Source organism: Anser anser (assembly GCF_964211835.1).
Source record: "Anser anser genome assembly, chromosome: 15".
NCBI lineage: Eukaryota > Metazoa > Chordata > Aves > Anseriformes > Anatidae > Anser > Anser anser.
In genome coordinates this window covers 17,952,687-17,976,689 of record NC_139736.1, presented here as the reverse complement: position 1 = coordinate 17,976,689, position 24,003 = coordinate 17,952,687, and the positions used below count along the sequence as shown (strand labels likewise).

Sequence of the window (24,003 nt, the reverse complement as noted above, 5' to 3'; positions counted from 1 at the left end):
ATTGAAATGGATGACTCAGGTGTGTATGTTGACTCTGAAGTCAAACCTTGCATTTTCTGAAGGCTAGTAATACAAGATTTCACTAAATTTAAAAGCAAAAACGCCTTCTAAGATCGTTAGCTTCTAAATTTCTTTAATGAGCAACCTTGCTATGAGTGTGTTAATTATATATTTACCCTGTTCACTTAATTTCATTCTTCTGTTACCTTTCTGCTTTTAGGAATACAAATAAATTGTCAAACAAGCAGTAAAACGAGGTGTGCAGCATCAACTCCTAAACTTAACCATGTTTGTTGTTGAGTATTTAATTTTTAGTTCTTCCATATCAGACAGTTGTTTCTTTTCTTTCTTTCATGAATTAGTGAAATAACTTATAGGTAGGTTTTGCGTTGTCTTCAAATAAAAGCTGCTAATTGTTTATTTTCCAAAGAAATGGCAGCAGCAAGAGATTCTAATGCTTGGCTTGTGGAAATAAGAGCAGAGATTTTCATAAATAAAGTGTAGGGGGGGAGGATGAAGATTTTGAGAAGCTGCCTTTCATTCGTCTGTGCCAGTTGACTTAAGAACAGTTAGCCATCGTTATTTATCACAATTCTTCTTATTACTTAGGATCCTTTTGGGCATTTGTCTGGAGTAAGTATCAGGCCACCCACAAAGATTTTAATGTCCTCTCTGACAAAGTTTAATTGTAGAAAGTTCATGTAATGGGCCATGGCCTCACATCATCGAGGTCTTTTTAGAACACTAAGTCATCTGGTTCAAAATTGTTTTCAAGACAGTTGTAAGCATAAGCTTATTGATTTTTAAAAAAGAAAAAGCTCAAGAAATAGAACTGCAGAAGGGACAGAATTCATAGTGTTGGAGCATGTTTTTTGGAGGAATACAGTCTGGTAGATACAATAAACAAGTGTTTGATGGGCACCGGTGCAATTTCCTATCCTTTTCAGTTGTATGGATCTTTCTAATACTGTTTAAGCATCCTGCCACAGAGAATACTCTTTCAGTAAATTCTGAAGTGTACTTAGAGGAGCATCCCAATACTTTTCCTGTCCTTATGGGGAAGAGCTGACTATATCTGACTTTATACTGATTGTGTTTCTGGAAGAAATATCTATTTTGTGTTCAGATTATTTTCTTAAAAGAGCAGTCGGAGTTGTGGGCTCTGTGATCCTCCAGAGCACCCAAACTGTTGTTCACCTGTAATTTCAAATTTAGTCATTTTGATTCACAGGAGAATCCAGACTAAAATTCGGTAGAAATGGTGAAAGTCAAGAGAAAAATCATAGAAGTAAAATGTGAATTTGATGTATTCATACTAAAAGTAGCTTCAATACTTACTATCTGTTTGGACAAGAAGAAAATCCAAAATTGGATTTCTTCTGGAGTATTTTAACATGTCAGTATTTTATAAAGTCTGTAAGTATATGAGACTTCAGCACACAAAAATACAATGGCATTCAATAGAAAAATATGGAATATATAAGTTTTTTGTTGTTGAATAATTTTATGCAGGAAGCATTATAATTACTGTGAGCTTCGGTAGTCATCCTTTAAACTTTGTTTACTTGAGGGAGACTTTTGGCAGTAGTCCAGTAGAAGGCTGAATTATTCTAGTGTTGTTCTGCATAGTGTTAAGCTGACTTCCCCAAGTCAGTACAGAAACTGCATTTCAGGCTTTGTCATTGACACTACAGGTGTGTGAGGTTTATGGTTTGGTTTGGTTTTACATGGAGGCAATTATAGAAGGGTAACAGAAACATGCAATGAAATTGCAGGCACATGCCTGGTGAGTTTGAGATGATACTACTTCATTCTTTTTTTTACAGTTTACTTCCCTTCCCCTGCCCAGTCTGTCTCCAGCAATCAGTCATACAGCAAAACTAGCATTATGGTTCAGGTGAGCATAGCTCAATATTTTTTAGTTCAAAATCTCATGGTGCAGATTAACCTCCACAGGAACTGTTGTCCTTTGAGTTGACAAAGAAACATTTACGTGCTCTGCCAGCTCTGTTGAAGAGGTGGTACCTTCCAGTAGAGGACCAATGACAAGCAGTTGGAGGGAAAGAGCATCTTAAACTTCTCCAGCCATTTACTAAATGCAGGAGTTTACTCCCTGAATAAAGACAAAGGGGTAAATTCTTCGGAGAGTGTGAGGGAGAGAAAAGAGCAGCAAAATATTCTTGTCCTCTCAAATTTAATTCATTCCATTACAAAAAGACTCTGAAAGAGAAATATTAACTGATTAACGTTTCATATTCTAATTGTAAGGCAAGTAATAAGAGTTTTCAAGTTGATTTGCTAGGTAAAAGGTTTTATTGCAGGGCTGAAATACTTTAACGGAGTCATCACTAAAGCAAACATTTACTTTAATTTTGGGGGATTAGAACAACAAACTGTTTATAAAACATTGTATGTATTGATCTGTAATAACAACTCAGTGTATGTGTTTGTGTGTAATAACAAAGAATCACCTTTCTAGGATGTTACATGGTGGTCTTCTAGACTGTCAAAATTTTAACATTTCCCTTTTAATTTGACCAACTGTTTTCAGGTTGACAGCTGTGGGGAATACTGAATTGCTGATTAAATTTGAGCTTCTCATTAGTCCGCATCTATTTCTGGATAATTAGTCAATACACACAACACATTGATTGTGTAAATTTGTTCTCAGTTGATTGCAGTGAATTATCATGCCTGTCCTCTGGAAGCCAGTTCTTGTTCAACTTGTCAGAAAGCAGCAAAAGTTATCTTTTCAGTGCTTCTGATTTTCATCCCTGGTGATTGGACACTGAAGATATACCTGTAATTCTGGCAGTCTTAACAGCAGCCACTGGCATATAGTCCATGGTTGTGGCATAGCAGTTGGACTGCTCACGTAAATGGAGATTGGGAAGCAGAGTGCCGTAGTCTTAAGAGGCTCCTGGTTTGCATTCCTGCCTGCAGGATACTTGATTGTGTACAGTTCACCTGTGCTTGAAGCTGGAAGGACTCATCTGTGTCAGGCTGCTATGTTGTTAGGAAGGCCAGCGGCTGGGAGAGGAGAAAAGTGACACAGATGAGGCTCTTTGGGAGCGAGAGGAAGAAAAATGATGACTAGGTGTTGTGTAGCTGGACTGCAGTGGAGGAAGAATGACAAAAGTAGCAGGCAGGCAGGCAGCATGGCACAGCTGAAGTACTAGTCAGAACAATGTGCTGCCCACGTACTGTACCGCACTTTCACAAGCTTCTGTCTGAGAGCCAGGAGGTGGCAAGGGAGGGAAGAACAGGTTGTCTGCTGCTGACAGCAGGAGGGTGGATGGGGATGGTGCTGCATGCAGCCTTCCAAACTGCTGTTCCAGAGCCAAAGGGTGGGAAGGGATCGCACATGCGGATACCATCAAAGAAAAGCAGTACTGCCAGAGCAAAGCCTTCTGCGTGCTGAATTAGTACTTTCCCAGCACTGGTGAGCATGCCATTTGGGCTGGGAGAGGTAGGTGTGAAGGTCTTACTGTCAGGAGCTGTGCAATCAGAGTTGTTTGAAGGTTACCAGCAGAGTCAAAAGTTTCTAGCTTCTGCCTTCAATAGCAAACTATCTTGGCTTTCCAGTGGCTTCCTAACCTATCCCATTGTGCCAGAATTGCCTTCATGTGACAATGGCTACTGGTTTCTGAAAGAGAAACAGTAAGTTACTTCTGTGCAGTCAGTATCTGCAGATGAGTGCTCGGTTATGTTCTTGTAAAATGGGTAATTGGTTGGATCCTATACAGGCCATTGACTGTCCTTTACCACTTTATCCGCCCACTTCAGCTCTTGGTCTTGGCTGTAAACAGATTGTGTGTGTGCACATGCTCTGTCCTTTGCATTGTGTGGCAAAAGAGTTCTGCCCCATGTTGCTCATGGGTGTCTGCTTCTCAGATTAGCTACATACAAGGTTGCCTTCGGTTCTGTGTCGAATTGTCCCGTTTGTGCTGGAGGAGGGTAGAAGAAATTGTGATGTGTCTACCGTGGCTGTCTGCTAGATCTTGTGCATTAATCTTTAATGGCCAGCAGCTAATGTTTTACAGGAGAATTGAGCTAATTGTGAAGAGATAAGAATGTTGGATGGTTTGTCAGGAAAAAAACCTTGAGGGACATTGAACATCTTTAAAAGGCAAGACTGGAAAAATCCCTATTAAAAGAAATTAGTCTTATGAAATTAGTGCCTTAGGCTGCATAAGAACAGGAACATTCAGGAACCAAGACCTTAAGGTATTGAGTCAGATGAGAATGACAGCTTCCTATAGGCCACTATATCTCCTATAGGAATTGGGGGAACTGTAGTGAATTACTGTGAAGATAATAAAAAAAAAAAAAAAATCCAAGTGGTGTGTATTGTGTAGTCCTAAAAGATCCATGGAGCCAGCTGCGATACAGACAGTTCTCAAAATAACTAAATGAAATCTGTGTTGCACTTAACCTAATGATATTGTTTAGATAAACTTGATGCACCAGGGGAAATTTTCTGGCATCTAGAAGAGTTGTGGGCATACTGTTTTTCCTGTTATCTCTTATCTTTCACTCCCTCATTAAGTAGCACTGGTATCATACGTTCTTGAATAGCTTTACGGCTTCTGAACAAATTCTTAATCCTCTCTGCACTTAATAGATTTCAACCTGCAAATTTGATGCTAGGGAATCAGGGCAAATTTGGGATATTCTCCTTGTGTTCATCTACGTCAGTTTTTCCCACTTTAAGTTCTCTGATTAGGCATGTTTTTTTCTCTCCTAATGGTACAGAGTAGGCTAATGTGCATAGAAGTTACTTTCTTGAGACAGTTTGGAGAGACAAAAGCAGAGAAAAATGGATAGTGGGAACAACAAATGGAAAACTTAGTTCTGATTAAAGTAATAGAGTGGCACAGAAAATAATTGGAAATGTCACCTTAAATTTAAAGTTTCACAGTCACTAAGCTGTAAGCAATGAGATCTGGAAAACAGCATACAGATGTGATTAACAGCAAAGCCCTCCTGCAAAGAAAGTAAACAACAACAACAACAAAAAAATGAAGTGTATTGTAAAAAGACAAACCTAGATAAAGAAGTATACAATTTATGAAAGTACACTCTAGAGGTGTATATATGTAATACCGTAGGTTGTGTGTGCATACGTGTATACTTCTGTATATAGTATGTACCATATAGATGTATAGAGTAAGTTATAAATGAAGAATGGTTGCCCAGGGAGGTTGTAGGATCCGTGAAAACCTGAGTGGGCACAGATCTGAGCAACCTGTTTCAGCTGACCCTGCTAGAACAGGGAGGTTGGATTAGATGATCTCAAGATCTCAGCTGTTCTGTGATTTCTCTCTCCTTTAAGTTTTAATAGTCCACAGAACATCCAGTACAAATATTCTACTAAAGAATCCATTGTAAGAACACACGATGTTTTAATTAATATATGTTCGTCTGTTTGTTTGTTTGTTTTAAGGCATGGTGTCAGCAGAAAGAACAAATGACTTCGTGAGGATTCTTTTGCCTTCCCCCTCCCCCCATAAAATTTGAATGTTGTCTTATCTGTTATAAGATGAGAGAGCAAAATGAGTAGGTACTCATTTCTCAGTAAGTCTGTCTTTGTCATTGGTACTGCCAATTCCCACAATCCTAGCATTCCCAGGGCATCAGTCAGTGTCTACAAGGAACAATTTTCAAATGTTAAAGCATGTGAAAAGACATACAGGCCAAAACTCAGAGCTCTCTTGGGACTGTGACCTCTTAAATGGAATATATTCTGACATTTTCACAGGCTACATGAAAGAATTCCAGCAGGGTCATTCCATTTGGTAAACTTCTAAACAAACATTCTGTCATTTTAGCTTGATTTATAGATTTTTATTTTAATTGTCTGCTTATTGTGAAGAGATTAAGATGGGAGACATGACCTGTGACTGACTCTATTTAAGGCATCTGGTATATATGAAAAAAATCCTTTTAGAGGGCTTGGCATTTGACTGATTACAGGAGATATGGAAAGTATGCTTTCTTTTAAAGAGATCTCTTGATCAAACTGACTTATTCTGACTTTTTTTTCCCCTGAAAAAATTCCTTGTGGATAACTACATGCATAGCTAGAAATGAATGTTAATTTTAAATTCCACTGTATAATTATTTTAAATTGCTAGAGCTAAATCCTAGCTGCCTATGTTATCATTGAAATGTTAGCTTGTGATACAGCCACTACAAGATGGTAAGGTGGTGCAAACAAACTGGTACGTGATGTGCAGAATTTATTATATGAGCTCTTAGCAAATCATAGATGGCATGGTGGGTGACCGAATACTGGCCTTAAAAAGTTATGTATAATATACTTTTATATAGGTGTATAAATTTATATGCTGTTAGATGTGTATATGTGCAGTTAAAACTGCATATAAATAGTATTTATCTAAAAATAGTTTTTATGTATTTTTATGTATTTTTATGTATTTTTATGTATTTTTATGTATTTTTATGTATTTTTATGTATTTTTATGTATTTTTATGTATTTTTATGTATTTTTATGTATTTTTATGTATTTTTTACATATATACTTTTATATATGTATTTATCTAGATGCATATACATGGGTGCAAAATGGTGGGGAATCTTTCATTTAGACAGTGAACACTGACAACGTTAATTTTTTTTTGTCCACTTCAAAATCTCATGGTAGTGAAACAGCTTAAATGCCTACCTCTGCTCTTATTTATTTGTCTGGAGTTTAAATTCATCTGTATTGGGTTTTCCATCTGATTGCAGAGCAATGAATTCCATACGATGTGATGACTTGGAATGTACTTTTAAAGCAGTTGTTGCTTAGTTATTTGTTTAACGAGGTTAAAGTTGCACACTGTTAGTGCTTGGCTTACCAGGCCACTGATGCATAAAAAGGTACCAGGGCTATGCCGAGTGGCAGGCAGGCAGGCACTGTGGGGAGCCTGGTGTAGCTGCATTGTTTCCTCCTGTACCTTGTGATTTTGGAGAACCTCAAGCAGGCAATTCCTCTTTCTAAATAATGATTTTTCTATAGGCTGAAGGTTGGTAGAGCACTTGAAAGTCTGTGTTGCAGGAGGATGGGAAGAAACAATACCACTTTGCTTACATTAAAAACAAACAGGCGTGTATGAAAACACTATGCAATACATTGTTATTAAATTAGGTGTTGCTTGGTTTTCGTTTAACTGACAGAGACATTCCATTCTGAAGCCTTTATTCTTCATTTCACCCACTTATATGCAATATATACAACTTAAATTGAAATTAAAAGGAGAGGTACTTCTACCCTCTGAATATAACGCAAATTCCAAGAGATATATTCTATATCAAAACAAAAAGCACCTCATGTATCTTTTACTTCAGCTTCCATTTTTGATCCACTGATGTTATTTGTACCCCAGTTTAAACCTGCAATTGATAGATACAATACACATGGCTTACGATTATCTTTTAGCTGTAAGAGATGGTTGTGTTTTGGTGTTTGATAGAAACTGGTGTTTTAGCCACAGTTTTATTTCTAGCTCGTTATGATTTTTGTATGATCCTCAGCGCGATCCAGCTATTTGTACTGCTGAAAATATTTCTTTGGAAACAGGTACATGTTTAGATCAGAGAGGTTATACACTCAACGTTTACTTTGGAAATGAGTCGTTCTCTTTCAGATATTACAGAACATTCTGTATTTAAGCACAGTCAGCAGCAGAAGGATGAGGTGAAAATTTAGCTATTTGAAAAAGGGTTTTGGCTATTGAAATGTAAGTACAGAAGAAAATCTGTGTTAGTACTCATTTAGCTTGAAGCTACCTTACTGCTGTTACTGAAATCTGAGGATGGTCATTTGAAATGACACTTAAAAACAGTTGATAGTTTCACAAAAAGTGGAGGTCCCCAATCTTACCTTCTTTTCCACTCCTTATTTGTTCAGTGCATTTCTTTTATTGGCTCCTGTGTACATCCAGTTACAGGATTAGCCAATGCAACTGCTTAATGGCATAATTTCCTAGCAAGAAAATGAATGTGTGTTTTGGTTTTGTTTTTTGGCAGGCCAACTATTTGAACTGGGTTACTGTGAGATTAGACCAGAGCCAGTACAAAGGAGGCAAGATGATTGTGTGGTTAGAGCTGGGGGTGGAACATGGACAGAGAGGAGGGAGAAGGAGAAATGGAGAGAAGTTGGAAACATCTCCTTTGGCAGCGGCAAAGTTGTAATTTGGCTTTTGAATGATACTACACTTTTGCATTATTCTTAAATGCTGGGTTACCACTTGCATATAGAACACAATAAATATTGCAAGTAGTAGTCACTTTAGCAGATGACAATGTAATGAAGAAATTTTTAAAAAATAAAAAATAAATGCCATCTGCAATGATTTAAAAATCAAAATGGGAAATGAAGGGAGTATCATAGAGCAGTAACAGTTTGTGGTATGTCCATCCTGCAGACAAAGAGTAGATTGTTTTTGGGACACAATCCACTGGTCCTATATGAGTCTTTAGTTCTTTCGTACTCAAGAAGTTGGATATTGTCCTAAGTTATAATAATACAATAATACAAAATAATAAGGTTGAGATGGACCTGTGGAAATCATCTAATTAGACTCTCTAATGTACATGAACACAAATCAACTTGATGCGAATTAAAACTGTGTTTTTTTTACTTAAAATACAGCACGTACAGGGAATAGTAGTAGTTCTTCCAAGCAAAACTGCTTCGCTTTTTTTTAATGTTATTGCTCATATGAGATTCCCTGAGATACAAAGGTATCATGAAGTGTCTAGTTACCTTTTTCCTTCCAGTCATTCTTTCTCCTTCACTCTTTTCTATTGTTAGCAGATTATTCTTCTTCTGCCACTTTAACATTTGTTCCCTCTAGTCTGCTCAAGCTTTCACAGTTTCTATTGTGCTGTATAAAACACAACACATAAGATGTGTATCCACGTAAGATGTTTTTCAGAGATAATCTGTGTGTCTTTGCACTGTACTGTACCATGGAGATCCAGCCTGTGAATCTTTTTTATTTTATTTACTCAGATTTCATATTTACTTAGCCTCAAGATTTCTATATCTCTCTGTAAGCCAGGAATTTTCTGCACTAAACCCCTGCCACTTGCAAACACACAGGGAAAAAATGGTCTAGCTTCATCTTGATGTCTGCCCCTGCACTGATCTGTACAACTATAAAAATGACTTGCATCTGTACCTGATCTGGGGTTAGACTATAGCCATAGGAATAGATTTTTTAAATGTATTGCTACTGTGTAAATCTGCAGTCTACTAACATGTCCTCCAAAACGTCTTTCTCTGCAGTTGTGCAGGTTGAGTCTTTCTAATAGAATGAATGGGAAACCTCTATCACCTTCATCACTTCTTAAATGTTCTTTGGTATATAGTAGGACTAAATGACATTTGACAATTTTAAACAGATATATAGCATTTCATTTGGTAGTTGTGTTATTCAGTGAATATTTAATAAAACAGCCTAATTATGTTTCCTTTTTGTAACTTTTCATTGGTAAGACTCGTAAGTCTGTTTTGTAAGAAACAGGTGATGTTGGAAAATAAACACTGACCTTACAAAGAGAGAGTGGGTGAATCCTCCATTCTCTGAACTCTGAAATTTACTAGGATTTCAACAAAAGTATTATTATCAAGTGGCACAGTCCTATATATATATTTATTTTTAATGTGACCAACCTCTTTCAGATAGAACCTTTTAAATTTGTGGATTCACTTCATTTGTTCTGCTTATTTTTTTCCTCTGCTGTTTGAGGAGGTTCGTCTCCTATACAAGATAACCCTCCCAAAATCTTTAGCAGCTGTGGTATCGATACTTCTTGCTTAACGGATTCTACCGCAAAGTCTTGAGGTGAGAGGTACTCTCTTAAAATTGCAGAAGACACTTAAATAGTTCTTCAAATGCTGTTCAACTGGGAAAATTCAGTTTAAAAAAAAAAAAAAAGATTTAACATTTCTGTCAAACTGTAGATTAGATTGTATTGTTTCTTTTCTCGAGAGCAGTGTGACTCACTCCTCTCAGGTAACATGGTATTACTAAAAATAACAAAACATACTTGTGGTAGAGAAGCAGAACGACCCCACTTCTGCTTGTGAAGTCTGTACTTTGCCATTGAATAAAATTTTAAATGCTGGAGTAAAGTGCCATTCAATATGAATAAAAATGGCAGGGAAGGGCTTTAAATTAAGACATTTGTTTATCAGCTCAACTGTTTTCCAAGTCAGATTCCAATGGATCCGTGTCCAGCTTTACTTGCAGTAGTAGGGTCTTTCCTTTATTAACCTAATGCAAGAGAGACATTTTTCAAGTACTGGGCTTGGCTGATAGCACTGTGGAATATCCTGCTCTTAAGGAAATCTTTTAGTTTTTGATTGGATGAAAAGTGATTGTCCCTTAATATTTTTTAAAATTCAGTTTGTACTCAACTATTAGTGAGGGCTAGCTTTTTTTTTTTCCCAAGGCCAAAAAAAAAACCAAAACACAGTACTTATTTGCATTCTAGAAAGAAACCTTTAGATTAACTAGACGGTTATATTTACAGCAGCAAAATTGCAACAGATTTAATTTAAATATTACAATTTCATTAAAATGTGTATAAACACAGAAGTGCTGTGAACAATCTTTAAAATATGCCTAATGATTTAAGTCCTAAATGTAGAATTCAAAGAAAGTCTGCACACATACTACACTTTTTAACTACTGGACATTAAGATACTTTTGTTTCAATTTTTCTCAGTTTGTAATTTTCAGTATTGGAAAATGACAAACTTGTTAATGCAACACTAAGAAAAGATGCGACTGGCAGTCTAGTGTAATAATACAAATTGTGTGGAATGTGAAAGATGGCACTTTAACTCCCATACTTCTGTTGCTTTGAAGAGTAACTATGAATAAAGCTGTTAGCTGTTGCATATTTTCCTTTGAAACCCAGTATTTCATGTGCCTGAGAAAGGCATTTATTTGCCTTTGCCTCATGGTCATCTTACTCACCATGCTATTGCCAGCCATTTGTCAGCAGCTTTCTTGAATCTTTTTCCTACACTCACTTTTGCATGTAGTATTTTCTTTCCTTTTGCCAACAAAGCAAATTTCCACTAAATTTTTGCATTAAAACCAACTTACATGTTGAGAATCCACTACAAGAATTTGAAAAGAAAAAAGTGACCAAAACCTGAGCCCTAATTTTTTTATTTTGCTTGGAATTTATTTTCTGGATATGTGGAGTTTCTCAACAGTAGTTTTGTTTAATATTTGCTTAATATTTGGCTGGAGGCAGTGAGGAAGTTCATTTGATTTATGATGAGTTCTTCCGTGGTAATTTTTCTTCTTGTGTTTGAGAAAAATCACTGCAAAAGTAGATGTATGGGAATTGCCTATAATTAGTATTTAAGCAAACTGTAATTTAAGCTGATAAATTTTAAATACGCAATGTGCAAACAACAAATCTTTAGGCTGGGAAAGCTGCCTCAAATCATTTATGCTGCAGGAATTTTTCTTTTGCCTGTAAGCTCACAGATGGGAGCAGTTCTGGCATTCCTCCTCCCAGCAGCAGGAAGGTAGTGGAAGAGAGACTTTCAAGTGGTGCTACTTGTTGTGCAGCCCCACCACAAGTGCCTGGGAGTTCACTGATCAGGCGAAGAACCTTTGCACTCCTTTGTGTTGAATGATGCTAGTCTTGCAGAAAGATCCGAAGAGGCAAAATGACTTTTCTCTAGTCTCCAGTTCTGAGTCAGGAGTTTGTTGTTGCATGTCGATCTGTTCAAATCTGATGCCGTAAGAGCGAAACGTGTTTTCTGAGTGGAGATGGCCTTCATAATTTCATGCTGAAGGATTTAAAATATAAAGTAGGGATATGGAAAGTCTGTATAATGATGTTTTTAGGCCAAAGGGAAGGGAAAATGCATCTGCTGTAGTTAATTTTGACATACTGTGACTATTTAAAATGATGTATAGTTTATTTGCTCTAGGTAAGTGAAATGTGAGTTAGTCTTCTAGTCTTCTGTTCCTGTACAGCTCATGCCAGGTAATTTGAGGGAGATCCCTTTCTCCAAACCTTCCTGATTGACATTGAAATTAATGACTCGTGTGAGATGAATGTAAAATGCTGGAGAGAATGGCAGATCAGAAGCTGTGCAAGGTAATATTCCTAAAACTGCTGGGAACAATGAGAAGTGTAACTGTAATACAGAAAGGAAAATAATAAAATACTTGTTTTTTCAATATGTACAAAAAGGAATGGAATCTCTCTTAAATTGCAAGGAAGCACATGGGAACCATGAATGGCTTTTCCCACTTAGGTCTGCTAGATAAATCTCTGAAACAAGGCGGGGGGTAGCAGGGAGGAGGTTCCTCAACATAATTTTTTCAAATGCTAATAGGCAGCTTTGTTTACTCATGAAACTTAAGAAATGAATGTGCCAGTCAGGCAAAGATCAAGTATTTCTGCTGCCTACAGCAGCGTGCAGAGAAGCGGGGGAAGGGACACAGTCCTCAGCATTAGTTTGTCTTAGGTATCAGCAAATGCTGCTCCTTCAGCAACTGCTGGATTTATTTTTAACTGCTTGACTCATTCTTTGTCAGATGATTGACCATCAAGCTGCATATTGAAACACGAATGTGCAGAGGAAGCAAACATAACTAAAGGAAAAGGGGGAGTGGTTGTCTGGGAAGAGAGGTGGGGATTTGGGAGTTGTGCTTCACATGCTCTGTGCCTGGTGTCTGAGGGAGTTACAGGCTCCAAAGCAGACCGAGCATATTGCAGGTCAACCTCGAAAGTGAAGGATGATGGCTGCTTTCGCCTGTGGGAAGATGCAATTGCTCATTTGTTAGGAGAAAGAAACTGGAAGCAGCATTTGGGGCAGCAGTGTACTGCTTGGTGACTTATTAGTATTTTTTCCTATGCTGGATGTTGCCATTCTAAAGGATTCTCATCATGATTGATAGCTCCAAGAAGCAGCAACAGGGCTTTTCCGAGATTTTACCTGCAGGAGATGTTAAGCCATTGAAGGAGAAGGAATGCCTGGAGGTGAACAGCCAGAAAAGTCTCAAGGAAGGTTAGTCACTTGCTGCTTGGGGACGGGAAATGCAGAAGTACTGTGCATATTCAGTTCAAGTATTTGCGGTGTCGTACTGTATGTCAAGAAGTATTTTTGTTCATCAAATTAGGTATTGTTTACCCTCTAAAAGCTAAATTTAGAAATTACCTGAGACTGTTAAAATAATGCTGGTAATAGCTTGATAGAAATTGTATGAAGAAAAATGAGTGATTACTCTCTTCAGAGTAAAATGTAGTGCTAAATTCGTGAAGGACTGAAATTTTCTGTAAATATTGCACAAAATGCTTCAAAATGGCACTGTTGAAATAAATACAATGAAACAATGATCGTAAAATATAACACTACTAAAAATAAAACCCCACAAGCCGTTATAGACATGAATTGCTATCTTATTGTCAACACTGCACTGCTTTTCTCAGCTACTGTCTTTTGTAGAATACCCTCCTCCCCCTGACACATTAGATTTGAGCCTGCTTTCCAGATACCTGCTTATCAAATTAATTTATATCTCCGTATATGATTGCTTTTAGATTGTGTGTGAAATTGACACAATCTACAAGCATTAGTTTGCAAAATGTCAATAGTTTGAGGATACATAGAGCTTTGTTTAAGGCTGACAAACATACATTTTAAGTATTTGCTAGGCTGTGGCAGTAATACAGCTGAGACATGGAAGTTGTCTCATTCCTTCTAGCTCGAGGTATTCATCTAGCTGGCCTGTGTTAAGGGAGAGAGGGAAGAGACCTCTGCAGGTCAGCTGCCAGCCCTGCAGAGGACACTTGGTTAGCTGGTGCATGTTAACATACCAGGCTCTTTGCAGATCAAGACTCAAACTCCAACTTTGTAATGAGCCAAAACCAAGCTGTATTTTGTAGCAGACAAAATCCCTTCACCCCTTTTCCAGCACTCTGCCTTGGCTTTTGCTCCAGATATCATTGGGTTGTCTGGTGATGCAGAGATTTTTTCCTCGTTCTTGTGACAAGACTGCTTTCCTCCCCTACCCCTGCTATACAGGATGCTTTTCTCAGAATTTCAGTGCTGGGTTTGGTTTTGTTTTTAATTTGGAAATTAATAACAATTAAGATCGTGAAAAGGTACCCTGTATTCCTTACGGAATTTAGTAACTGACAGTTTGTTTAAACAGGAAAAAAAAACACGTTACTTAGCTCTTAAGTTAGGGCTGGAGAAACACTGATCAAAAAGATAGAGAATGAGTACAGCACTGATGCATGTAACTGTCTGTGGCTGAGAGCATAACAGTTCTGCTTCCCTTACAGCACAAAGGTACTGCCTGAAAGACAGTGATTGAGAGAAAGGGCCAACAGTGGTTTCTTTTTCATGGTGGATGCCTTGTCGACCCCAAGCAGGTTCACTCAAACCTGCTGCTGCGACCTCTGAAGCTGTGTGGGGCAGCAGGAACAAAGAAAGGCAAGGAAGTTTGGAGAGGGACAGAGGAATAAGCATACAATTTTGGAAAAAATTGTAGGGAAAATACTAACAAATGCAAACTACCAAGAAAAAAGGGGAGAAATAAGTAAAATAAAAAATTCAGTAGCATGATGGATCTTGTAGGTGGGCTAATAAGTAACCACATTAATTTTTGTCTTCAGTCTTTTTTGAGTATGTCAGTTACATAGCAAGTGGCTGAAAGAATGTACATTACAATAATGACTGTCTGTCAGAGTAGGAAAAAACCTACAATTAGGGGACACTTGTACAGTCTAAATTCATGACTGTTTGGAGTTTATCCAGTGCATAAAAGAATATGTGATTGTTTTCCACGATCACTATTTTTGCTTCATTTTCTCTATTTTAGTACCTATTCACTGCTTTCACTTTTCACGAGTGAATATTCCTAATTCTTTTATCTTTCCTGAATTTTGCAACCTAATAATTAAAATAATGAACCTCTTTTTGAGAGTATGAATGGACTACAGGATCTCCTCTTCCAGCCTTTCTTCCTTCTACAGCTAAGCAAAACCAAGAATTTTCTTTATTGTAGAATGAATTATTGAAGGCATAGCAAATGTGACTGGTTTTAAACAAGAGAAGCTAAAGCAGACCTTCACCTTTTCCATTTATAATATACATATGTAGTTCAGGTATTTTGCAGGTTTAGAAAAATTCAATTGCAGTTAATTTTAATAAATTATTTAGATAACAGCATAAATAGTTTTAAAACACTTCTCATTTTACAGAATATATTAAATTAGCTCATGGCGGGATTCTTTCTCTTTTTTCTTTAAAATTCAAATTAAGATGTGACTATTTTAGCACCTGAATCATCATCATCCCTTTCTTGCTCTGAAACAACAATACATACGAATACCATCTGTATGGTTAAAATTTTTAAAAAAATTGGGGGGGGGGGGGGAGTCCTGGATGAAATATGTAGAGGTCTATGTAATTCAGAAGGTGGCATAACCTTTGCTTCCTAATGTATTTTGCACAGATTTGATAAATATAAAAATCCTGAGATGATAGTTTGCGTATTTCAGCAATTAGTATTGTTAGGTGCAGCCCTTTTTTTGCTTGGTATTTCTTTACAGGGAAGAAGAGTTTTGGTGGAAACACAAATCCCAACACTGACTTCGGCAAATTAATACTAAATGCATCGGAAGGTTACATTACAAAGATGATTTTTTTTCTTTGCTTATGCTAATGACTTCTCTCTCTCTCTCTCCCCCTCTCTCTTAAAGTATCTGATAGCACTGGAAGAAATCCTCTTACTTATCCTACTTTCTTGTAAAAAAGATAAAAATAAAAAATCTTACATATTGTCTGTTCTGTGAAAACAGAATTTCTTAATAACATTTTCTTAATTTCTTAGTAAGATTTCTTATCAAATTACCTTTTGCATGAACAAGGAATAAAAAAGACTTCCTCTCTAAGGCTTACTCTACAATGATAGCTAAATAACTTTTAGAAATTCCTAAAGCATTGACTTCCAATGCTAAGTGAGCAGCCATAATATTTTAAAAATTCAGGTGAAAAGCTTTGGATGAAATCAGGACATCTTTGTGCATATGCTTAGGAAGAAAGAGGTAGTGATCAACAATGTGTCTATTAGGAATACGTTTTGGCTACAGATGAGGTTTCTAACTGAGGAGTGAAGTGAACATTGGCAATTTTACCTTGTACCCTAAATTGTTTTGATACAGAGATTGCTGAGCTCATGCAAGAGTGTATGACCATGCAGGAAAATTGTTGAAGAGAGTACAAAATTGATTAAACAGATCAGTATGGTCCTATCTTTCATATATTAATCTGAGCTTCAGAGTTACTAGTTGCCTGCAGGTTACTGTAAGGAAAAAAAATAATAACCAGGAAGGATTTTTTTTTCCACCTTAAAGCATAATTTATTTCCTATATTTGTATTCCTTTTCGATTTTATGGCCTTCGGGAGGAACCGGAGACTGGTAAGTGCTAGAAACAGGATACAGGGTAGAATGAGTGAAGTACAGGGACTTCTCAGGTGCTTGCTGGAAGTGTCTTCATGCTGTCTGGTTAATAGATTACCACATTTAGGCAGGAGTGGTTTCTTCCCTTCCTCCCATGCAACAAATCAATATTGAATGAGAATTGTTTTTTAACAGATTTCCTGCTATTGATGGCATGTTGCGTATTGGTGGTACTCTTGACCTCTACTGCTCTCCTGTGGTAGCATGTAATACTTAAGGACTTTGCTGGTATTAAAAAAAAAAAAAAAAAAAAAAATTCAAAAAAGCTCTGTTTTTTTTTTTGATGTGTTTTATGTCCTCGCTCATCAGTGGCATTCTATCAGATGTATTTCTCAAGACACAGATGAGTAAAATGCTGAAAAAATAGTATGCCTGTTGACTTAGTAAAGGAAGCACTATAAATGCAAATATCCTGATCCTGTGAGGCTGTATTGAAATTCTTAACTTTCTTAACTTTATCTACTCTAAACAGTTTCTTTGATGACAATGAGAGAATTGTATGTCTTACAAGTAAATCAATGCTTATTCCACTTTTTTTCTTCAGTATAACACTTGAACAGACAATAAGTATATGGTAGTACTATTATAATAGATACACGCTTAAATACTTTAATAAACCAAGGTCACAATGTATTAGTTTGATTTTGTATGTAATCTAGATACAGTTAGAGGATATGAGGGATAACCAGGAATTGTAAGGAAACTTGCTATGGCAATTCCAGTCATGCCAAGATTTCTTAAAACTTTCACAGAGTTTAGGCCTAAAACTGCTGCTGCCAAAAGTGGGCATAGTCTCATCCATCCCTGCCAACCTCTTCCTTATGTTGGTATTAGTGACTATGTAACCCTGAAGCAAGCTGGATCAGTGAGTCGGTATCACTGAAGACTGTTTTTTTCTGTAGTCTTAGTTTTCAGCCAGATTGCACTGACCTGGCAGCCTGCACCTTTGCCAGTATTGATGCAAGAGGAACAGCGGTGGTTGGAGAGAGGAAGAGACCATTCATTGTCTTTTCATCAGCATTCAGGTCTTAGATCACATTAAGATATGAAACCACACTCTGAAACCACTGTCTGTTTTGTTGCTGTGCTGGAGGGTTTTTTCTTTCCTTTCACAACGCATCCAACAATGCATGTATATACCTCAGCCTTTTTAATGCGACATTCTTTTTAATGTAGTGACTTCGCTGTCACTGCAAGCAATCTGAGTCATCCACAGAGCAGGCACCCACAGAAATTGGATGTTGTTTACGTAGCAGAGTTGACACAATGCCATAGCTTACATCTCAGTTTGCGATCAGGCACTTAAGTGTAAACCCACCTTCTTCATTGTTTTAAACTGACGTGTAATCTTGTGACCTGGATGATCTGCTTGGGTATGTGTTTTGTTTGCTGGTCCTTCTGTGCCTCGGAAGAGCCTGGAAAATGGAGGGTAGTACCTTCTCTCAAGAGGGCTTGCCTGGAAATCATCTGTCATCATTCAATGTAATATGCTCCAAACTATCACAGAGCAAGTCTGTACTAGATGTAGAATTTGAACCCAACTTTCATGAGTCCCTTGACAGTACATTTCTTGGCTGACAGCAGTATTGGAGGAAATGTCAAATAAGTTTAAAAAAATAAAATCAGAAGACTGTACTAAGCAGAGGAATATTGCAGATTTAGAATATGTACTTATTGTTAATATACTGAATATATGCAATTTTACAAAGTGCTTGAAATGAAAGCTTCAGTTTATTTAGACTTTCTACCCGAGATGGTAGTGATTTTTTTCATTTTTAAAGAATTGTGAAAATACAGGTTTTGCTTTTTAGATCTATATACATACATACGTATATATATATATATATGTGTGTATATATTCATCCCAGCAGACCTTTCAGTAATTTGTTTGGAGGCTTTTGCATGTTCTGACTTGTTTCTAAGCAACATATTCCATAGCAATAAGATATGATACAGACTGTTCTGTTTCCTTGTCATTTAAGCTTCTCAACTGATGATAAGTTATGCTTCATATTTTTTTTTAAATGTTAAGTTTACATCTAGCTATCTTTCCCATCTAGCTTTTTGTTTTCTACTTTGTCTGATAATGTTACTTCTAGAAACAGTTATATGTACAATATTACTGGCTCACAGACAAAGCTTAAATCACTGCAGTGTAGTTTAAAAGATTTGGAGGTCCTGAAGGATTTCCCTCCAGAGCTCTGATGAGATTATCTGAAATGGCCCTCAGTAGTCTTACTGCTATAATTTATATGCCGAAATGAAGTATGACTGAGTAACTGCTTAAAATGAGTATGAACAAGAGACAGTTTTACTTTTCTTAAATTATGTAGGATATAGTCTTAGCAGAAATTCACATACAAAATAATAGAAAAAAATACATTAAAATATGAAAGAACGAGTAAGGATATTTTTTTTGTAAAAATAAATAGAAGAGACTTGTTTTTTAAATGGTACTTTGGCATACAAGAGGATTTTGAAGGTTTTTGAACCTGAGTAACACATTCACAGGTTTAGGTAGTGTCAGATTTCTTTGAATTATTTATTTAAAATTATTTAACATTATATTAACATCTTCAGGCTGGTGGGAGGTGAGTACAAAAAATTTAATGTATTTTGTGTACAATTTTAATGCATTTGTGTATAATGCTGTACAACTTAGAATCACTTCCAACAAATTACAGGTAGCAAATATTTTCATAGCTTTTCCCTCACCTTTCTTCCTTCTTTGACGTGCCCTACAAATGAAAAGAACACTACATAATCAAATTTTTGGGTTTGGACACATACAAAAAGAGTAATACTGGGTGCAAACTAGTTATCATATTTTGTAAACTTCCTCAAATGTGCACACTGTATAACCTGTTCTTTATGTTACTTAGTGTATAAAGCATTCAGTTTACTACATTTTCATTTTTATTCACAGAAAAATTAAAATTAGTTGAAAAGTTTAACTGTTTTTGTCTCAATGAAGCATTTAATGAGTTATTTAATATAAACTTAGCACAACACCATATAGAGTTCAGAGATAAACGTTTATGACAGGAGAATGCAAAACTTTTGCCTCTTAGTGTAAATTACTTTTTTTTTTTTGCCTTACTTAGTGTAAATTACGTTCTGTTTAGAAAATGCCACGTAAACTTGTGTGAACAGATGCTGTTTGGGGTTGCAAGGGTAACAACTGAAAAGAGGTGTGTAGTTAAGTAGTTGATGCTTGATTTTAGCAATTCTGTAATCTGTTGTGAGGTCAGTCCAGAATTCTAATACAAATCTGATGCTTTGATTGCTTGTGTAGTCCACCTGCCATCTGATATAATACTCTCTCCTACTGTACTGCCACCCTGCCACTCCTATACTTGTATTAATCTTATAGTCCTGGTGCCAAATAACTAGTTATAAATAACTTCTGACTGAGGATTGTATTTTACAATATGCACAATACAATAGATAGAATTACCTTCTGCAGCAGTCCTTCAGTGCAGCTAGAACATCTGTTGTTAACATCTATTGCTCTGTGCTTCAAGCCCAACATGTTAGAGACTTTGGCTGTGTAAAAGCTGTTCTAAGCTGGCAAAAAGAAATTAGGGCTTTCTGTGCAACAGATTTTAATTTAAAGGAAACGGCCCTGTTTCCAGCACTGTCTGTTTCCATGGCAGCCAGCCTAGCAGCCCGCACTGGAGTTCCTACCACTCTTGGAAATTTCCAAGGGAGTATACAGGAATGTTGGGGATGGCATTTTCCCATTTTTACTTGCAGTTTTAAGGACTTAAATATCTCATATCGGCTAGATTTTAACTTTGAAAGAAATAATGAGTTGATTGCATAAAGAACATTTTTGAAAAGTCAGTACATGATTTTTCTTCTTGCTGTCATTTTAAAGAACTGTGCACTGTCTAATGAACACCTCAGTGATTTGGTCTTTCATCTCTAATTGTTAAATGTCAACAATTATTTTAATGCTTTCATAGTACCTCTGTAAAAAAGACAGAATTTAAACTTGATTAGAAATTAATAGGATACATAATTGTGTTAGATGTGGAATTAGGGCTAGAATTACTGCACACAGTATGAGTTCTGGTATTTTTTCAAGACAAGAAGCAGTGGTGAAAGCTTGCCAGTCAGTGTAGATAGTGTTGTTTCTGCTGGACAACTATCAATTTATTTTTGGCCTCTACATTCCAGTGCTTGTGATTATATAGTACTACTTTGAGACACCTTTTCTATAGGATACAAATTAGATTTGTAACAGAGTGATGGCTGCAAATCATATGCAAACTTTGTTTGCTCTTTAGTAATACACTTAATTTTCACTTACTCTGCTGCTCACACTGAGTAAGACCTGACCGGACTATTCTAAATTTCTTACCTTTCAAAGGATCTTTTACAGAACGGGATGTATACTTAATTAAGTGCCTATTTATTTGGGCTTTCTTGCATTCAAACCAGCATAGCGAGGTGTTGAGGATCTGCTTGGTTGGCCTCTATAGGCCTTAGTGTTTGTGAACTTGAACAGTAGTCAGTGTTTGAAAATAGAGGCCATTAACTTGGTAAAATTTACTACTGTATGAAAATATGTTTCAAGATGAGACTTCTCCGTTTTGTACCATCCTCTCCGTTCCCGTGGATATAGAACTGGTGGTTCCCTGATATGCTAACATGGGAAGAAATGGTAAGAGTTGGGAGCGCCAGCCTCTGGCACTTGTGGTTTTTCAGATGGTGAAAAACCTATAGCTCCCCTGAAATCAGAAGACTTCTACTGACTTTGTGAGTCAGATAACCTGGTCTCCTTGCTCTGAGGAAGGATTATGCATCATCTTTCTGTCATTAAGTAATAAATAAACTATGTAAGTTTAAATGATAATTGCAGTGCCCAGAGAAAACATACAGACATTTTGGAATCTCTTGGCTTTGTGCTAAAGTGTTAATTTTGAAATCATACACTGACTTGAAAATAAAACAAAACGCCCTCCTTCCCCTGACAAAACAGGAGTTTGGCTGACCTCTCTGTGCATGGTTTTTATTCAGAAGCAGTTCGAAGACAATTCTGTAGCATGGCAGTGGTGTGAAAGGACGTTCCTGCCAGATAATTTAAAGTGCAAAATATTTGTTCTGTCTTTTAGCGACTATATTTGCTCAGTGGTGTTAACATAGCCCTTCTTTTGCACATGCATTTTAAAAATGAGGAATGGTATTACTGAGGTTTGCAGCATATTAACATATTTAAACCTTTGTCAATTCTGGGCCTTTATTTTGGAGATCTGTCTATGATTTTAGATGTTATGTAGGTAACTGATTTTAAAAGTGTGAAAGTGAGAAGCAAGCAATCAGGCAACAAGCTGAATGGGTGCAGCCAGATAAGAACAATTTGTTAAATACTATGTTTGAGTAAGAAGCACCCCCCAGGGGGACTTTGTTTTATAATATCTTGTGTCTTTTGAATTCTCCCTTCCCCAGATGTCACTGTTTTGTCTGTAAATGCTTATTAAAAAACAATAATAAATTGAACAAAAAATACAGTATAATAACTTTGTCTAATGCCTCAATAGGTTTCACGTTATTTGGAAGCTCTATTCTCCTGTCTCAACCATCATTATTAGATTTACCTTGTTATGTGCTACTGACTGTTAAAGAAATCTTTTGCTATATGGATTTCTATGTCTCTATATAGTAAACAAGGTCTGTATTAGATTTAATTACGTTAAACTAACCTGCAATCTATTGTATAGAGAGTTTCTCACTGAAATACATCAGCAATTCTTTGCCAAAATTGCAAAGCTGAGCTCCATTCTCACATCTTTCATTCATCTTTTAATATAATTTCATCATATTTTCCTTATTAAAAACTTGTGATTTAGTTTACATGACTGCCTTCTTCCATACCATTCTGGCTGTTACTTCAGCTGCTTTGTGGGTTCCTATTTCCTTTCTAGCTTTTCACAAACTTCATTCTTAGTTCCCTTCCTTTATACCTATTACAGGCTCATCTCCATTATAACGATACTAGTCTGTCTAAAATGCGTGTCTGCTCAGTTGTAGGGCTCAGTCTGCCTAACTATAATGACAATATAAAGGTCATTACTGCCTGTACCATGACCATCTGCTTTGGCACTCAGACCTAAGTCAAATATCCTCTTTGACTCGACTTTTGTCTAGATGATTCAACTCTTGTAAAGATATTGCCATTTCTTCCTTAGAAACATCTCTGCTTCCTGATTTTTGTCTCCATGTGGCTAAAGTTATTTTAGTTCCTTACATCTTGTTGATGTATAAATACTAGCTTTTTTCCTGGTTTGCTTGCTTTGGAAAAGTACAATTTTTTTCAGCTTTTCAATTTTTAAAAAAATACATTTTTTTTCATTCACAGTGAATTTCTATTTAGAAACTTTTTGTTCTTTAGTAACACATTTAATTGTTCAATATTTAAACAACAACAAAAATCTGACACCAAACTTCTTTCTTTCCTTCTTAATTTTTGAGTTGATTGCAAAAGCAAACATCTGGTTTTCATCCAGCTTTGTTTCTGTTGAACCTCCTTGCTCTGATCAAGTCAAAATATTCAATGATTATCTTCTGATCCTATCTTTATGAGTTGTCTTTTCTTCAGTATTCTCCTTGCAGTGCTTCCCTATTAGTCATGCTACAGGCTGTCCTTTCTTGACTATGTAATACATACGTTCCTGATATTTATTTAGTGAGTGAGTAACATCAATTTTGATAGCTTTCAAAATCCACAGTTTTTATGACTGGTCAAGACACACATGGGACAACTTCAAAAACATATGTGATGTCCAGTGTAGGTTAACAGGTGATGGGTGTGCAAGTAGTATTATCAGAAACCATAAATATTTGTTACACATATTTCTGCCAAAAAATGCTAGAACTTAACATCTATGCACATACAGTTTATGTGCAGCTACATACTTACAGCTTTTCTCATCCTTCTGCCATAGTACTCTACATACTATCTTCTAAGACTACATTGTTGAGGATATAGATCACTTTTCACTCTTTCTGCAAAGCTTAAGCCAAATATCTGATCATAATTGAAGCCACAAACCATAGATACAATACATTCATAAATTATATAGCAGGATTTCCCATCATCTACATTTGGAGTAAATAAATGTTCATTAAAGAACTGGTTGGAAGCAGGTGGAAAATAAGAGATAAGCTACCCACATTCTTAGCGTTATTTTTTGCTGAGTAGATTTACTTTCTGTCTCTCCTTTCCGCATTTCCTGTGTGAATGCTGCCAATCATAGCCATGGCCAAGCTACATTAATTTCAAGAACTGACAAAGTCCATCAGGCACAAATACAAATAACGCATCCACTGGGTATGTTTTTGCTGTGTTGATGCTTCTGTGGTGTAGGGCCGTGTGCAGTTGCGTGTAAGAGGGAGTCGGAGCCTTTCCCTGTTCCTGACTCCCACCATGCAGAAAGCAGAAACAGGAAGCTGCACGAACTGCAGCACACCTA

General features: G+C 36.6%; 1 protein-coding gene across 5 annotated transcripts in view; it reads left to right on the top strand.

Moving 5' to 3' along the window:
• Positions 1-24,003, top strand: part of MRTFB (myocardin related transcription factor B) — an 88,442-nt gene that overhangs the window by 24,796 nt on the left and 39,643 nt on the right. The window contains exon 1 of one of the 5 annotated variants that reach the window (XM_083799815.1): positions 6,489-13,061. The exons of the other annotated variants lie outside the window; for them this stretch is intronic. Coding sequence (XP_083655941.1) covers positions 12,941-13,061 — 121 coding nt within the window. The 5' untranslated portion in view covers positions 6,489-12,940. Of the gene's footprint in view, positions 1-6,488; positions 13,062-24,003 lie in introns of those variants that run through there. 5 annotated transcript variants of the gene reach the window in all.